The sequence below is a fragment of the Anabrus simplex genome, chromosome 7, assembly GCF_040414725.1.
Source record: "Anabrus simplex isolate iqAnaSimp1 chromosome 7, ASM4041472v1, whole genome shotgun sequence".
Taxonomy (NCBI): domain Eukaryota; kingdom Metazoa; phylum Arthropoda; class Insecta; order Orthoptera; family Tettigoniidae; genus Anabrus; species Anabrus simplex.
In genome coordinates, this window is record NC_090271.1 from 59,273,425 (window position 1) to 59,292,773 (window position 19,349).

The 19,349-nt window shown below is 41.9% G+C and overlaps 1 protein-coding gene across 1 annotated transcript in view; it reads left to right on the top strand.

Annotated features, from left to right (window-relative positions):
• The window catches only part of LOC136877238 (ABC transporter G family member 23), a 333,038-nt gene that overhangs the window by 199,260 nt on the left and 114,429 nt on the right, over positions 1-19,349 (top strand). The window contains exons 4-6 of the mRNA XM_067151098.2: positions 7,010-7,164; positions 15,090-15,197; positions 17,753-17,846. Coding sequence (XP_067007199.2) covers positions 7,010-7,164; positions 15,090-15,197; positions 17,753-17,846 — 357 coding nt within the window. The remainder of the gene's footprint in view (positions 1-7,009; positions 7,165-15,089; positions 15,198-17,752; positions 17,847-19,349) is intronic.

A 19,349-nucleotide genomic window follows, 5' to 3' on the forward strand; every position in this document is an offset into this window, starting at 1 on the left:
CTAAGAGAGGTCAATCTCGTAGTAGGCTTGTTAAACACTTGTTTAATGCAAACTTCAATTTCATGTAATGTTGTTAGGTTCAATATACAGTTTCGCAAGAATACACGCATTTCAACAGAACATGTGAACACTAACCTTCACGTGAGAAGAATATTCATCATCATCATCTGTTTACCCTCCAGGTTCGGTTTTTCCCTCGGACTTAGCGAGAGATCCCACCTATACCGCCTCAAGGGCAGTGTCCTGGAGCTTCAGACTCTTGGTCAGGGGATACAACTGGGGAGTATGACCAGTACCTCGCCCAGGCGGCCTCACCTGCTATGCTGAACAGGGGCCTTGTGGAGGGATGGGGAAGATTGGAAGGGATAGGCAAGGAAGAGGGAAGGAAGCGGCCGTGGCCTTAAGTTAGGTACCATCCCGGCATTCGCCTGGAGGAGAAGTGGGAAACCACGGAAAACCACTTCCAGGATGGCTGAGGTGGGAATCGAACCCACCTCTACTCAGTTGACCTCCCGAGGCTGAGTGGACCCCGTTCCAGCCCTCGTACCACTTTTCAAATTTCGTGGCAGAGCCGGGAATCGAACCCGGGCCTCCGGGGGTGGCAGCTAATCACACTAACCACTACACCACAGAGGCGGACGAGAAGAATATTCACTTAACTAAATAAATCTTACTTTCACATTTAAGTGCAAGATGTTATTTACCCTTCTACAATAACCTTGAAGTGTCGTAAATCTTCAGGCGCAACAAGACAATTGTTTGAGTTCAACGAGCTGTAAAACTTTCTGCACACAAATTTCTACTTGTCGGAAAAATATTGCCTTTGACGTCACAGCGAAGGTTTCGTATTTTAGGAAATGTTCTTGTTGACGCGACAACTTATACAAAATCAACCTGCATTCATCCGAACCTTGGTGTAACGAAATCATAATTAGATTGATGCTTTCACAACCAGTAGTGGCGCTAAGAAGCTCGGGCTCCCTCCTCCGCAGTAATTGAAAATGGACCCTTCGTTTCCTGATAAGGAAAGTTACAAGTTCATTTCGTACTACAAGGTTGTGCATTATTACAATGAACAATAACTATAATAATAATAATAATAATAATAATAATAATAATAATAATAATAATAATTTCATGTGGCTATTTCTAGCCGAGTGCAGCCCTTTAAGGCAGACCCTCCGATGAGGGTGGGCGGCATCTGCCATGTGTAGGTAACTGCGTGTTATTGTGGTGAAGGATAGTGTTATGTGAGGTGTGTGATTTGCAGGGATGTTAGGGACAGAACAAACACCCAGCCAGCGAGCCATTGGAATTAACCAATGAAGGTTAAAATCCCTGACCCTGGCGGGAATCGAATCCAGGACCTTCTGAACCATAGGCCAGTACGCTGACTATGCAGCCGACGAGTCGGAAATAATAATAATAATAATAGTAATAATAATAATAATAATAATAATTTCATGTGGCTATTTCTAGCCGAGTGCAGCCCTTGTAAGGCAGACCCTCCGATGAGGGTGGGCGGCATCTGCCATGTGTAGGTAACTGCGTGTTATTGTGGTGAAGGATAGTGTTATGTGAGGTGTGTGATTTGCAGGGATGTTAGGGACAGAACAAACACCCAGCCCGCGAGCCACTGGAATTAACCAATGAAGGTTAAATTCCCTGACCCTGGCGGGAATCGAATCCAGGACCCTCTGAACCAAAGGCCAGTACGCTGACTACGCAGCCGACGAGTCGGAAATCTGAAAATGAACAATGAAGAGTGCACCACAGTTCTAGCAGAGTATTTCAACAACCTTCTAAATTCAAGGGAACCCAAGGAGAAACTGCATTTCGAACCTCAGAATGTTATTAAGTCGGACTCTCTCCCACCAGCAAAGGGGGAGATCAAGAAAGACATTTCAGAATTGAAATGTAACAAAGCAGCGGGCGAGGATGGAATCATAGCAGAGCTCTGGAAATACGCTGATGAGGAGTCAATCCAAAGTATCCATGAAATCATATCAAACATCTGGGTGACAGAAGCGTTACCTAGCGACTGGATCTCAGCTATCATCCACCCGATACACAAAAAAGGCGACAAATCAGATCTCAACAACTACAGAGGGATTTCCCTTGTATCAGTGACGTATAAGATACTCTCCAAAGTATTACTCACAAGAGTAGAGGCTCAACTAGACTCCTGCATCGGAGAGTACCAGGCTGGGTTTCGCAAGTCAAGGTCATGCGCCGAACAAATCCTGAACCTCAAAACCATCATCACTTACAAAAACCTAAGCGCCTCACCCTACGTGGCAACATTTGTTGACTTTCAGAAGGCCTACGATTCAGTAGATAGAGAGTCACTCTTCCAGGCACTCGCTGAACTGGGACTAGATAAGAAAACCTTGAATCTAGTGAAAGCAACTCTTACCAACACTACTGCCAGAATCAAATTCAGAGGGGAACTGTCCCAGAGATTTGAGATCAAAACAGGTGTTAGACAAGGGGATGGCCTATCTCCAATCCTCTTTAATTGCCTACTTGAAAAAGTCATTCGTGAGTGGACGAAAATGCTACAGGATGACTCTGGATTGAGAATTGGCTACAAGAAAGACAAGTTAACAGTCAACTGTTTAGCCTTCGCAGACGACCTTACACTCCTGGCATCCAGTGTGGAGGAAGCTATCCATCAACTATCCTCTCTCGACCACATAGCAGCTAAAGTAGGGCTGAAGATCGCCATCAACAAAACACAGTTTATCACCAACATCAAAGATGCACCCAAATCAAAACAGTACAAAGGACTAACTCCTTCAAATACCTAGGAGAATGGATAACCCCAAACATGAATGAAGATCAGGCCATGAACAGCAGATGCATCAAATTGGAAAATGCCTACCACCTATGTAAGAGTATGTACAAATCCAAATCCCTCTCCCTTAACCTCAAAATCAGGCATTACACTACTGTAGTGAGACCGTCAGTACTATACGCCTCCGAATGCCTAAACATGGTAAGAAAAGGGCAACTTAGAAAACTGGAGCTGAAGGAAAGGAAGATCCTGAGAAAAATCATGGGCCCCATTAAAGAAGAAGGCAAGTACAGAATCAGGCACAACAACGAACTGTACCAACAATTGGAGAGGATTACAACATCTATGAGGAAGAGGAGATTGAACTTCTACGGTCATGTCATGAGAATGGACAATCAGAGGCTCACCTCCAGAATCTTCCACACCATCTCTAGAGGGAAAGCGACTAATGCCAAGTGGGCAAGACTCGTCAGAAAAGACCTTCAAGAATTGGACATTGCTCCCAGTGAAATTTATGACAGGAATAGATACAGAACGTTGATCAGAACATCAAACTCTCTCCAGTCACTAACAGAAAAAACAGTACGTCCGGGAGGAGGTGTGAAATGGACTCAGGAGCGAAAAGACATTCACAGTGCAAGAATGAAGGAGTATTGGTCAAAGAAGAAAGCTGCTAGAGATAAGAACCACGTGGTCCATAGCAGGCCCAAACGGAACTAAAATAATAATAATAATAATAATAATAATAATAATAATAATAATAATAATAATAATAATAATAATAATAATAATAATAATAATAATAATAATAATAGTAATAGTAATAATAATAATAATAATAATAATAATAGTAATAGTAATAATAATAATAATAATAATAATAATTTACGCAATTTAGTTTTCAAATCCGAAGGAATTAAAATAATATACTTATATGGTACGAAAACAAACACACACACAAGAAATGCATATTCCAATTATAGTAACCAAAACACGCTGACCGTCACAATAATCTCGTTTTGAGGACCAAATAATTTATAACTCAGCCGTCCATTGTAAGCCTACTTAGCTACACTGACTGCCGAGAGTTATAAACAGGCTCGAAACTTCAGTATTTAGAGTTTTGATAATGAAGATGTCTTTGTTATCGCATCTTTGCTGACGACTGAGTTCCCATAACTGGCAAATTATTTAAAAGCCTTGTTATTGTTGTGAGTGACAGCAAGGGATGGTTATTATTGGAACAGGTTGGGAACCCCCTTATTTCAGAAATAGCTACCATACTTCTATTGACAAAAAAAGCTCTGCACTACGACGGCCTAATTTTGGTATAACCCTATGTAATACAAATAATACTGTGTGTTGTGTGCTGTAGCTTTATCATTATGTAAAATCACACTTCAGCTACTGAATTAAGAAACAGTCGTGGGACCCTCACAAGCCATGGGCCCACCACCCCGCGGGGTGTGCGGGGTCCTTTTCGCCGCCACTGTTCACAATCCATAACTGTGGATATGGGCTTTCGCCGTGTCAAGAAGACAAGGTGTTTGCTCCGCGTCTTCAGAAGAAAATCTCGTCTGTTCACTTCGAAGACTTCTCCAATAATGGTCTGAATTTAAGAATGCTTTACCTTTATCCATAGCAAACCTCTTCCAACTAGCGTGTCAATTAAGGTTTTGTTTATTACTTTTTACTATGAACCTCCGTGGCTCAGGCGACAGGGCGCCGGCCTCTCACCGCTGGGTTCCGTGGTCCAAATCTCGGTCACTCCGTGTAAGATTTGTGCTGGACAAAGCGGAGGCGGAATAGGTTTTTCTCCGGGTACTGCGGTTTTCCCTGTCATCATTCATTCCAGCAACACTCTCATTTATAATTTCATCTGTCGGTCATTAATCATTGCTCCAGAGGAGTGCGACATGCTTCGGCAGCTGGCACAATTCCTATCCTCAATGCTAGATGGGGGTATCTTTCATCCCATTCCTGACTCGGTCGAATGACTGGAAACAGGCTGTGGATTTTCATTTTCGTTCACTTTTTAGTGTCTCGCGTGCCACCGGTTATTTTCCTTTAAAATCACCATGAAACATCACCCATTTCACTTCATATTAGACTACATTACATATAAATCCGTTTGACTGAATGGTTCATGATTTCATTTTGCAAACATCGCTGAAGATTGCATTTTAAAAACCCGGCAAATTTTTTAAAAAGATATATTTTTTGCTTTAACCTAATAAAATTTGTAAAGTAGATTTTCGACCGATTTATTACTTGTTAAAAACCTTAAAATATGTTACTATGTTCCGCGGCGTGTGACAGAAGTCGTGTTCGTGTGTCGCCTAGTGGCGTGATCCGATCCAAGTGGTTGAGAGCCCCTGGGACACCTTTTATTCTCCTCTTACGACAGGCAGGGATACCATGGATCAGAAAAAGCAAAGAAAGTACAACGAACAGTTACAACCCTTGTCAAAACTATGCTTCAGTGCCTTTCTTCCCTTTATTTATGTATTTATGTATTTCTTTCTTTCTTTCTTTCCTTCTTTCTTTCTTTCTTTCTTTCTTTCTTTCTTTCTTAATCTGTTTACTCTCCAGCGTCGGTTTTTCCATGGACTCAGTGGGGGGTCCCACCTCTACCCCCTCAAGGGCAGTGTCCTGGAGTGTGAGACTTTGAGACGGGGGATACAACAGGGGTAGAGGACCAGTACCTCGCCCAGGCGGCCTCACATGTTATGCTGAATAGGGGCTTTGCGGAAGACTGGAAGGGATAGACAAGGAAGAGGGAAGGAAGCGGCCGTGGCCTTAAGTTTACCTGGAGGAGAAGTGGGAAACCACGAGAAAACACTTCGAGGATGGATGAGGTGGGAATCGAACCCACCTGTACTCAGTTGATGTCCCGAGGCTGAGTGGATCCCTTCCAGCCCTCGTGCCACTTTTCATATTTCGTGGCAGAGCCGGGAATCAAACCCGGGCCTCCGGGGTTGACAGCTAATCACACTAACCAGTACACCACAGAGGCGGAATATTTATTTATTTATTTATTTATTTATTTATTTATTTATTTATTTATTTATTTATTTATTTATTTATTTATTTATTTATTTATTTGGTTGAAGCGCTGGCCTTCTGAGCCCAATTTGGCAGGTTCGATCCTGGCTCAGTCCGGTGGTATTTGAAGGTACTCAAATACGTCAACCACGTGTCGATTTATTGACACATAAAAGAACTCATGCGGGACTAAATTCTGGCACCTCGGCGTCCCCGAAAACCGTAAAAGTAGTTAGTGAGACGTAAAGCCATTATTATTATTATTATTATTATTATTATTATTATTATTATTATTATTATTATTATTATCCCTCTCCGCCCACATCTGTTTCATTCGTTCTGATCTCTGTTTCCGGAGCTGTTATACGTTATGTTACTGCTTTCCCTGTCTTTCTTTCTTTCTTTCTTTCTTTCTTTCTTTCTTTCTTTCTTTCTTTCTTGTTCATCTCTGAAGGTCGCCTTTTGAATTATGTCCCTCAATAACTTCCTATTATGTGTATCCTTAATGGCAATCTTTGCTTCTTTGAGATCATTTAATGCCTGCGTAAAACCTGCTGGTTGTACTTAAGCTTTATGATTTTATTAAAAATTCGTTTTGTCCGTCTGTCATTATTCATTATACATATTCAAATGTTCGGAAAAGGACAATCTTCTTTTACGGATGTTGTGTGCTATATTCTCTGCATGAACATAGATTTTTTTTTATTAGATCGTGGCCTGTTCTATGCTTCTGTTGTCCTTGGGTCAAGAATGCTTCTAACCAGTCTTCTTTCTATGTTCATAATTTTGTTTAATTCACCTCTCCGTATTAGTTTTAGTGTTTCGATTCCTTAAAGAGCCTCAGGTCTCACCATTGTATTGTAATGTTTAAATATGGTGTCCCATGACCATGAAAATGCCTTCTTTTTTTGGTATACATTTCTAGTGATTTGGAATGCTACGTTCATCTTCTTTGCTCTTACCTCCAAACTGTGTTTTTCGTTGTTTTTTATGTTTATCCAATCACGTAACTATTTATCTGTAGATCGCATGTTTTCTTCATCATTTACCTTCTTCTGGTGACAATATTCTACTTTATTTGTATTAATTCTGAAATACACATGTTACAATTTTATTATTCTGGCAAATGTAAATATACGGAGTTACTTATTTTATTATTGTCAATAGGACATCGCGCTGGCGCAGGAATTCACAGTCCGAGAGGCCGTATTCTTCTTCGGATGGCTATTCCAGATGAACCGAAAGGACATCGAGGAGCGATTCGATTTTCTGTCTGCGCTGCTCGACCTGCCCTCTAGCGGCCGATATATCAAAAGTCTCAGGTAATTTATTTCATGATGATCGTTGCTTGACCCACTTGAAATATTGTGTTACATCTTTAACATGTGCAAGTATCAGTATTAGATCTCATACCACTACTTTAATAATAATAATAATAATAATAATAATAATAATAATAATAATAATAATAATAATAATCCGAGGTATCTGTGGAACAGCAGAGGTGAAAGAAGGTGCGGGGGGGGGGGTGAACGGGCCTCAAAATACGAAATTAAAGTTAAGATAAAATTTAACAAGTTTATATTTTCTTTTCAAAATCAAGAAATAACAAGCATGGCAGGTACAGAGTAGCAAGGCAACAAAAGTACAATTACAGTATTTACAGGATTTGGGCTTCGAGCCCCGAACTCACAATTCTTGAGCAATTAGCCCAACTTTACCCCAAAACAAGTTTTAACAGAGGAGGCAGAAAACCCCATTCATGCCCAGGAGCACTTGCTCCAAATTACACAGTAAAGCCTCCTTGAGGCGCGCAGAAAACGAAATTTTCAAGAAAGAGCAACTCGCTCTCAAAATTTAAGCCTGTCAAAGGCCACACCAAATTCCACCTTCAAGCTGTCCTCTAAGGACATAAACACAGGGGTAAAATACCCAACCTACTGAGGCCTATTAAGTGAGAAAAGGTTAATTACATGGCCTCTAAAATACCAATTTGAGAGGAGGCGATCTGCACTCCTAATACATTTTGTTTAAAACCTAATCTGGCTCTAGGCCGCTAATGGAAGGGCTAATCCCATACTAAAGAGGTGACTTATAGAAGGAAACAATTTACACTACGTTAAGGAAGAAAGGTTGTGAAAATAAGTTCACCTCAATGTAATATGAGTGGGAGCTCGAGAGGGTTAAGCACTCTCTATCCCAATATGTAGTTAAACAGAAAGAATTGACACCGAGTGTCTTTACATTATTAAAGGAAAGTTACATGGAAAAGGCTTCGGACCTGCCCCGAGAGTTAAACTGCTGAGCTAGCAAGAAAAGAAGTTATTAAAAGGCCATTACCTTGTGGATGAACTGCTGCCCGAAGAAAGAGGCGCTTCCCGCCCCCTGCTACGTACTTTACACACTGAAAGATGTTACAGAAGTGGCGCGGAGACCCGAAAATCAGCAGTTTATATACTCTCGCGGAAAGTTCGAGGCGTTTCAGGAATGAGAACACCCTCCCACAAAAACTTTATTGGCTAGGGTTAAGCAACCTATCCCCTTTGGAGAAGATACACCTGATTGGTCAGAAATTAATTAAAGAAATTCGGGATTGGCTAAATTCAAAACAAGGGGAAAGAAAGGGTTATACAGCCAACTTAAACAATAACAGAAAGAAATTTAACAAGGAACAAACTTTTGAAATAAAAATTTCTCCAAAAAACAGTTCTTTCACTTCGCACTAGGGTGCACCATTGTAGTTCTTCAGTAGTGTCCTCTAGAAGAGAAAGTTCACACTTCTTATTACAGGTAAAACAAAAATACATCGAAAACGACCCAGTTCAGAAACTTCAAAATTTCCAAGTAGTGACATCTTCTGAGAAACTTGAAAATTAGCACATTAGATAAAGTTCAGACTTCCTCCAGTAGGGGAGTTTCAACTGGCGCAAAGTTTGAATTAGCGACGTGGAGGTGTACCGCCCGGTACAATAATAATAATAATAATAATAATAATAATAATAATAATAATAATAATAATAATAATAATAATAATAATAATAATAATAATCAAAGAAATTTATGGTGATAATTGAGCTGCGGTGAGAATTGATAGTAGAATGAGTTCTTCATTCAAGGTCTTTACAGGGGTTACACAAGGCTGTAATCTTTCACCTTTGTTGTTCGTAATATACTGTAGGCCTATACGGATCATCTACTGAAAGGTATACAGTAAAATGGCAGGGAAGGATTCAGTTAGGTGGAAATGTAGTAAACAGTTTGGCCTATGCTGACAACTTGGTCTTAGTGGTGGTGGTGGTGATTATTGTTTTAAGAGGAAGTACAACTAGGCAACCATCCTCTATATAACACTAATCAGAGGGGAAAATGGAAGGGATCCGATACTTCGAGAAATGAAGATATCGGCCAAAGGAAGACAAGGGCCACGAAGGGCGTGAAAATGAAAGACTCCCTAGCCCTCGGAAACCTAATAGCATCGGGGTCGGAAAAGAATAAGAGTTGACCAAGAGAGGTCGGAAAGGATAGATGAAAGTGAGGAGCCTGACACAAGTAAGTGGAGCTTGGTCTTAATGGCAGATTGTGCTGAAAGCCTGCAGTCTAATATCTTGGAACTTGAAAATAGGTGCAACGAGTATGATATGAAAATCAGCCTTCCCAAACTAAAGTTATATCAGTATGTAAGAAACCTAATAAAATTGAATGTCGGGTTGGGAATACAAAGCTGGAACTGGTAGATTATTATTATTATTATTATTATTAGTAGTAGTAGTAGTAGTAGTAGTAGTAGTAGTAGTAGTAGTAGTAGTAGTAGTAGTAGTAGTAGTAAATAGATCGCAAGTGTGAAATATCCCAGTGGTGTGATAGTGAAGTAAAGTTAAAACATAATTGCACAACAAGAACAACAACAACAACAACTACTACTACTACTACTACAATAAGAGTACAACAAGTATTTCCATGGAAAAATGAAATGGCGTATGGCTTTTAGTGCCGGTATGTGTCCGAGGACTTCGGCTCGCCAGGTGCAGGTCTTTTGATTTGACGCCCGTAGGCGATCTGCGCGTCGTGATGAGGATGAAATGATGATGAAGACGACACATACACCCAATCCCCGTGCCAGGGGAATTAACCAATTATGGTTAAAAATAAGAAAATATTACAAGAAAAACTTTTAGTTTAACATTTTAAATCCAGCATCACTATATAGGAAGTTCACACACAACTTAAGTATTTCCAGTACTTAACATTACGGCTTACATTACTATAGGTTGAGCAGTACAATGACTTACTGCTAGCTTAACGTTATAACAAATTCACACGTACCGTACCTCAAGTATTTCAAAATTTTACACTATGAATTACAATAGATTGAGCGGTCCAATTAGCATCTTTTTTTTTTTCAATTTGCTTTACATCACACCTACACAGACAGGTCTTACGACGACGATGGGGTAGGGAAGGGTCAGGAGCGGTACGGAAGCGGCCGTGGCCTTATTTAAGGTACATTTGCCTGGTGTGAAAATGGCAAACCACGGAAAGCTATCTTCAGAGCTACCGACAGTGGGGTTCGAACCCACTATTTCCCGAAAGCAAGCTCACAAATCCGCGACCCTAACCGCACGGCCACTTACTCGCTATCGTCCAGTTACTAACTGCTATCCTAGCATTGTAAATATAACACGTTCTTATACAAATTCATACATACCTTAAATAATTCAGATGCCTTAATAATGAAGAAAAAAATTACGTATGGCTTTTAGTGCCGGGAGTGTCCGAGGACAAGTTCGGCTCACCAGTTGCAGGTCTTTCGAGTTGACTCCCGTAGGCGACCTGCGCGTCGTGATGAGGATGGAATGATGATGAAGACGACATATACACCCAGCCCCCGTGCCAGCGAAATTAACCAATGATGGTTAAAATTCGCGACCCTGCCGGGAATCGAACCCGGGACCCCTGTGACCAAAGGTCAGCACGCTAACCATTTAGCCATGGAGCCGGACCTTAATTCTGCAATTTAGAGGGAATCGAGCGTTGATTGAGCGTTACATTAAAATATGACACCATCACATTGAAATTTACACACAGTTTACAGAATGCTAGAGTCTATTCGTGAAGCATCTTCCACTTTTGAGAAAAGGCTCTATGATATCCTTAGGTTGGTATCATAGTAACTTAAGTGAGATTGAATCAAGGTGCAGCAAAGCTAATTCAGTGAGCTCGCAGTTGCGATCAAGATTATTCTGTAAGAAGGAAGTCAGTTCCCGGACAAAATTATCTTTATACCGGTCTGCTTTTGTATCAACTTTGCCGTACGGGAGTGAAAGCTGGGTGGACTCAGGATATATTATTCATAAGTTAGAAGTAAGAGACATGAAAGTAGCGAGAATGATTGCTGGTACAAACAGGTGGGAGCAATGGCAGGAGGGTACTCGGAATGAGGAAATAAAGTCTATTAGGAATGAACTCGATTGATGAAGCTGTACGTACGTATTACCAGCTTCGGTGGTGGGGTCTTGTGAAGCGTTTGGAACAAGATACCTTAGAGAACAATAGACTCGATCATGGAGGGTAAGAGAAGTAGAGACCGGGTGAGTTGGCCGTGCGGTTAGGGGCGCACAGCTATGAGCTTGCATCCGGGAGATAGTGGGTTCGAACCCCATTTTCATACCAGGCAAATGTACCTTAAATAAGGCCACGGCCTCTTCCGTACCCCTTCTGACCCTTCCCTACCCCATCGTCGTCGTAAGACCTGTCTGTGTCTGTGTGATATAAAGCAAATTGAAAAAAAAGATGCTAATTAGCATTAGCATTAGCCTTGAAGATGGTTTTCCGTGGTTTCCAATTTTCATATCAGGTATATGCTGGGGACTGTACCGTAATTAAGACCACGGTCAGTTCCTTCCCACTCCTACCTCTTTCCTATCCCAGCGTCGTCATAAAACCTATTTGTGTCGGTGCGACGTAAAGCAACTTGTAAAAGAAATCAATAAATCAACTAAGTAATCAATCAACCAATCAATCATCAATGATCTGCATTTAGGGCTGTCGTCCATGTGGAATATTGCCTATCAGGTGCTTCCCTGGCTTTTTCTGAAATGTTGTCGAAGAACTTGGAAATTTATCGAACATTTGCCTTGATAAATTATTTCAGTACCTCACTCCTTGCTCTAAATGAATATTTTCTCTCAATTTATCCTCCTGAATTCCAACTTTATCTTCATATTATGATCTTTCCTACTTTTAAAAGCTCCACTCAACCTTATTCGTCTACTATTATCATTCCACACTATCTCTTCACTGACAGTTCGGAACATACCACTTAATCGAGCAGCTTGTCTCCCTTCTCCCAAGTCTCCCCAGCCCAAAGTTTTTTTAACACTACTCTCTTGGCGGAGATCACCATGAACAGACCGTGCTCCTTGCCTTTCGATCTCCCAGTTCCCGTATCAAGTAGTGCTGGTGATGGTCCCATACAATGGAACCATACTCTAATTGGGGTCTTACCAAATACTTACACGCCCTTTCCTTTACATCCTTACAACAATCCCTAAATGATGTGAAGTGGTCTGTAACCTGTCTTTTTAACCATGTCAATATAATTTTCCCAATGTGGGGCATTTATTATAGGTCCTATTAACACCTAGGTATATACAGTGATTAAAACTGAGAGGACTTTTCTTCTTGGTGAAACTTACTACCTGACTTTTCATCCCATTGCCCGCTGTCCATCGCACAACATTTTCTAGGTCTTTTTGTGGTCGCTCAGAATCCTGTAACTTATTTGCTACTCTATATAGCAGGGCCTCTCAGGGTGCATGCGCGTGGTGCATGCACTGTGCACGGTGCAAAAGACGACTTGGCTTGGTTGACCAGAGTGCAGACCCCCCACTCCACGATTTGGAGCAATAGCGCTAACTCTCTCTTTCCTTACGCCTCTCTCGCTCGCTCCGCCTGTCTCCCTCTCCCCCACTTGCGCCGTAGCGCTCCAAATCCGGGCTGAGTTGAGCCGAGTATAGCCGAGTAGAGCCGAGCATAGCCGAGTAGCCCAGAGACGAAGCGTTGATCCGAGCCATACCGAGCGGCACCGAGCGGCACCGATGCACAGTGCACGGAGCTCTTGCGCCTCGCTCTGCACGCGTGAGATTTTGGGCGTTTGAGAGGCCCTGCTTTAAGGTAACACACACACATATACGATGCGATGAGACTGAGACTTTGGCACACGTCTTAGGATCTTGCTCATTGGGCGAATGCCTACGGAACACCACACACCATCACATTCGGTCTTCCTTGGCCGATACGCTACGTGGTAAAAGGTATCCAGACACGAAAAGCTCCATGGCCTCGCCGTTGACGGTGGGACAAGACGAATCGACATGATCGCCTTCAAACCCGGGAGCAAAAAGGTTTCAATCTCGACCCGACTGTTCGATTTGAAGCAGATGGGTACAACAGCCCGTTGACGTCGATGAAGAATAAAAGATTATATACTCACCAACCATTCCATATCATCTCAATAAGTACAGCCTTGAGGACATCGAGGTCATAGGGGTCATGCTGGGTGCAAGGGGCACCATTCCTAAACTACTGGTCACCTGCTTACGACGCTTTGATGAAACGAATGAGACCACTGTGAGCTGGGGCATACAAATATTAAAAACCTCGATAGCGATCTTGAGGCATCACCTCTACGCTGTCCGACTCGTTGGCTGAATGGTCAGCGTACTGGCCTTCGGTTCAGAGGGTCCCGGGTTCGATTCCATGCCGGGTCGGGGATTTTAACCTTCATTGGTTAATTCCAGTGGCCCGGGGACTGGGTATTTGTGCTGTCCCCAAAATCCCTACAACTCACACACCACACATAACACTATCCTCCACCGCAATAATACGCAGTTACCTACACATGGCAGATGCCGCCCACCCTCATCGGAGGGTCTGCCTTTCAAGGGCTGCAATCGGCTAGAAATAGCTACACAAATTATTACCTCTACGCTCCGCCCACATAATTACATCAGTTAAAATAATTTATCTGGTGCTTCTTCATTTTCTGTATATTATCAGTAGAATGATGGTTTTTTTACACTGTATTCTGTACATAATTTATTTTGTATGATATTGTTTGTCGGTTTGGCAACCTCAGTCATTTGAGGAAGTATACAGTATAAAAGAAACGTAAAGGTCCAATAATAATACTGCTATTTCTTACATGAAATTCAGAATGGACCTCCGTTAGCATTGATATATGCATCATCAAACCTGCCGTCGCAGTGAATTCCGGATGCGCTGACTTATCCCTATACAGAGTGGACGGAAATTACGTGAACCGAGTATATGAGCGTTAGAGGGTTGGTCATACTGATGGGTAATTTGAAAAAAAAATACGTCGATATCTCGCTCCGTTGTCATTTTTATCAGCTGCTGAAGTTAGCCAATCAGATCGCTTCGCGGACGAATTCAAATGGGCTTCACATGGCGGTGTTGCTAAATCTGCACGTGCCTTGGTCGGGGTTGAGAGTCATGCTGAGAAATGAGCATCAAACACTGACACACAGTGGATTTCAGTCAATGCCACCGTAGCGTGCTTGTTATGGGGCGAGCCTATCAGCAGGAAGATCCTTGTTCAAATCCCTCCCATTGAGAAGTTTATTTTTTTCTATTGGCGGTCTCAAGCCGGTCATGAGCCACGTGCAGATTTAGCAACACCGTCTGGCAAAAACCGTCTGAAGTCACTCGCGAAGCGATCTGATTGGTTTACTTCAGACGCTGATAAAATGACAACGACCCAAGATACCTCATTATTTTTTCCAATTATTTATCTTTATTCCCAACCCTATAACGCTCATATAGCCGGTTCACGTTGCTTCCGACCACCCTGTATACATGCATCACAGCTAACGGAGGGCATTTTGAACATTTCATGTGAGAAAGAGTTTCATGTGGTTCCTGTGTGTTTCCCATTATTAATGTACTATATAGAATTCTAACATAGAAATAAAGCGTTTCCATACCCATGTCCATATAACATATTTTCTTCGTCTACGTGTGAGGAATATACCCTGGAAGTTTGGCTGTACATTGCTGTTACACTCTGTATAACTTTCAGTTTTAAACCATCGCTTCTTTCCGAGTATCCTTCTGCGGTTTTGTTTGCTACCGATTGGTGCTTTATTCCCTTTTATATGTGTAGAAAATATTCTTGTCCGATGGTTAGTCACCCGGAAGGGCAGCTGTAATGAATGTGTTGTTTCAGCGGCGGACAGCAGCGCCGGGTATCGTTCGCGGCAGCGCTCGTGAACAGTCCTGAGCTTCTGATCCTGGACGAACCCACGGTTGGGCTGGACCCACTGCTGCGGAGGAGGTGAGTTTATTACATCTTCTATTTCTTTAGGAGCTCCAGACGTTTATCTTAGGGGTGTATATAAGGCTCCTATTTCATCAAAGGAGGACTTCATCATACCAATCCACCGAGCTCGATAGCTGCAGTCGCTTAAGTGCGGCCAGTATCCAGTATTCGGGAGATAGTAGGTTCGAATCCCACTATCGGCAGCCCTGAAAATGGTTTTCCTTGGTTTACCATTTTCACACCAGGCAAATGCTGGGGCTGTACCTTAATTAAGGCCACGGCTGCTTCCTTCCCACTCCTAGCCCTTTCCTGTCCCATCGTCGCCATAAGACCTATCTGTGTCGGTGCGACGTAAAGCAACTAGCCAAAAAAAAATAGCATCATACCAATCCAGACAGTGACTGAAATATTGAGGAAACAACCGCACGCCATTTACCATGAGAACCAATCTCTATATTCAAGTGGGCTATGGTCCACGGTACTTAGGTACGGGATCTAACTTTTCTTGAAACCTGTTGATGGCCTTGATCCTTGACTTGTAAGCATCCCTGTCGCTGATTTCCGTTCCTTGTACTCCCATTTCTTCCAGGTTCTTCTTCACCTCCTGATACCAGCGCACCTTATTTTTCCCGATCTCAGAAAATCTTGTTATCTGATTGGTCAGTCTTCCTGGGTTCATTCCGTAGATATGTCCCAAGTACATGGTTCTCCTCTTCCGCTGAGATCTCTTCAATCTTGAGATATATTTCTTGGTTTCCTTTCTTTCTGTATGATCCATCCTCTGTTCTTCGGGATCCCAGTATCTTCCTCAGAATCTTTCTCTCCACCAGTTCCAAATTTTTGACCACCGGGCGAGTTGGCCGTGCGGTTAGGGGCGCGCAGCTGTGAGCTTGCATCCGGGAGATAGTGGGTTCGAACCCCACTGTCGGCAGCCCTGAAGATGGTTTTCCGTGGTTTCCCGTTTTCACACCAGGAAAATGCTGGGGCTGTACCTTAATTAAGGCCACGGCCGTTTCCTTCCTATTCCTTGGCCTTTCCTGTCCCTTCGTCGCCATAAGCAAATTTTTGACCAGTCCTGTTTTTGTCAGGTTCAAACATTCAGCTGTATATAAAGCCTCCGGGCCGACTCTGCCTGGTAGTGTAAGTTTTGCATGTCTTCCCGAAGGAGATCCGTAGGCCTGCCTTACTTGCTTCTTCCTGGAGCTGGACAATTTGGTTCCGTGCCTCCTCTGTTGACTCTGACAAAACCACGATGTCATCCGCAATGGCTGGCCAATCAACTCCAATTCCTTTGTTCTTGCATCCCGTTCTAATACCGTCTATTCCTTGCATTTTGCGGCGCCACTCTCTAATCACATTGTCAAGAACACAATTGAGTAGAAGGGAAGATAGTTCATCTCCCTGCCTGACCCATGTTTGAATCACGAACGATTCCGATAGGATCCCTCTAAACTTGATCGTGGATGTTGTGCCAAGCACTGTATGTTTAATGAATTATCTTGCCTTCCTATCTAGACCCATTTCTTCTAGGATATGAATCATTATTTCCCTTTCTACGGAATCGTATCCTTTTTGAAGTCCACAAATGTGAGCACGAATTCCTTGTTTCCCTGTTTCTGGTATGTAATGATCAGTTCTAGGTTCAGGATCTGTTGTGCACATGACCTGCCCTTTCTAAAACCTCTTTGATACTCACCAATTTGTGGCTCCAATTGTTTTTCTGCTCTATGTAGCAGTGCCCTTGAAACGATCTTATATGTCTCTGGTAGTACTGGTAGTAGCGATATTCCCCTGTAATTGTTAACATCTGTTTTGTCTCCCTTCTTGTGAAGCGTGTGTATCAACGCTGATGTCCATCCACCTGGAAACTTCTCTTCCCAAATCTTGCTCAGGATTCTTGTCAGTTCAACGATCACTCTATAGTCGGCATATTTCCAAAGGTCCGCAAAAATTCCATCTTCTCCAGGTGCTTTATTGTTCTCCAAGGTCTTGATGGTGCTGCTGACTGTATTATTTTTAATTTTTTATTATTATTTACATTTTGTGGATTTCATTGGACCACTTTAGTCCGTGTTATAAAAAGGGTTTATAATTTTCTCTCGAATCTTAACTCTTTCTTCGTCTGAAATCACCCGTCCCATTGTTCGTCTGCTGATACTGGTTTGTAGTCTGGTTTGTTTGTTGTGCCTTTCTTCATTTTGTAGTTCCCTCGTATCTTCATTGATTTCTGTAATGTATCTAATTTTGCTCTTACCTGTACTGTTCCATAATTTCTCAATAATTCTCCTAATGATCTTGTTTTCTGGTCTCCTGAGTAGACGTCCCAAGAATGAGTTTCGTTTCTTCCTTGATTATACTCATTACCGGTTCCATTTCCTTGTAGACTGTTTCATTATAAGCTAGTCTCCAATATCCATTTTCTTATTTTATTCTTATTCTTATTATTAATATTGTTATTACATAACAAATGTATGTATAATGTTTAATCCCACGTTCAGAGCAATGTGTGATATTATGACATGCTGACCGACGGAAAAGCCCAAGTGATTTATTTAAGTTATTTATTACAGCATCTGGGACTACCTGGTGGAGTTGACAGCCGCTAGGAAAGTAACAGTCATCATCACCACCCACTATATCGAGGAGGCGCGCGAAGCCCACATGGTACGTACAGCGGTATTAACATAACCTTAACCTGTGCTATTTCTAAATGATATCACAAAACACCACTTGATTTTATTATTGCTAAAGTACTCCAAACAACAATTAGATTTTTGAAATAACCTCCGCTGACTTTTTATGTCGTGCCCCCCTTCTGGGGCATAACATTTATTGTGACCCCCTTTACTCTTACGTCCTTCCTCCCTCCCTCCCTCCCTTCCCTCTCACTATTCATTAGATTGCAAAAAAATCCAGCTCACGAGAACATCCGTGGTTAATAATAATAATAATAATAATAATAATAATAATAATAATAATAATAATAATAATAATAATAATGTCCAGTCCCATGGCTAAATGGTTAACGTGCTGGCCTTTTGTAACAGAAGTCCCGGGTTCGATTCCCGGTAGGGAATAATTGGTTAACTCCGCATGCACTGGGCGTAACAAAATATTACTCGTAGGTTATATGCGAGTGAGGAGAAAATTTGAATTTGAAGCTGAAGCGGCCCGGGAATGTCACACCAGAGCCTTCGCTCTGCACACGTCCCTGCTAACACATTTCCTCTGGATATAGTGCTCGTCACGTTATGCTGTACACTAAAAGGCAAATATCGCCGCCCTATCTCTCTTTTTTTTTAATAGCTCATCACTGCTGCCAACTTGACTAGTTAGATGTTGAAATCACGAGACATAACCATAAACAAACTTTTTTTTTTTTTTTTTTTTTTTTTTTTTGCTACTTGCTTTACGTCGCACCGACACAGATAGGTCTTATGGCGACGATGGGACAGGGAAGGGCTGGGAGTGGGAAGGAAGCGACCGTGGCCTTAATTAAGGTACAGCCCCAGCATTTGCCTGGTGTGAAAATGGGGAAACCACGGAAAACCATTTTCAGGGCTGCCGACAGTGTGGTTCGAACCTACTATCTCCCGAATACTGGCATCAACAAACTAACCTCAATGTATCAATAATAGAGGTTCCCTTACCCAAGCAAATAATAATAAATGATCAATCAAGATATTCATAATTAAGTCGGTTTTCAAGCTTAACGAGGGTACACACTCTCTCTCACCCTCACTCAATTTAAATGTTATATATTTCTGCCTTTATTTTTGATATACGCATCATTATAACCGTATTCTTTGGTGTTTGCCTTGTGTAAATAGTTCAGCTCCCTTCTTGAAATTTGCTATTATTTGTCGGACTGAAAAGAAACCACACTGAAATAATGCACAAAATAGCAAATATATTACATTCACATACGCCATAAGTCAATAAGAATACACAGAGGCGAAGTGTAAGTGTGCAAACCGTACCAAAGTCATGACAAGAGAAGGTTAGGTAAAGTTAGGGTGATAACAAAATTTCCTTCCATTTGAACTGAGCTGATCTTTATAGAGTTCGTAATGTTGCTTTCCTTTCCGGAGGAGTTCTCGCAGATTTTTCTTGCTTCTTAGACGTTCTAATCGAATTCTATACATAAGTATTGGACGAAATAACACC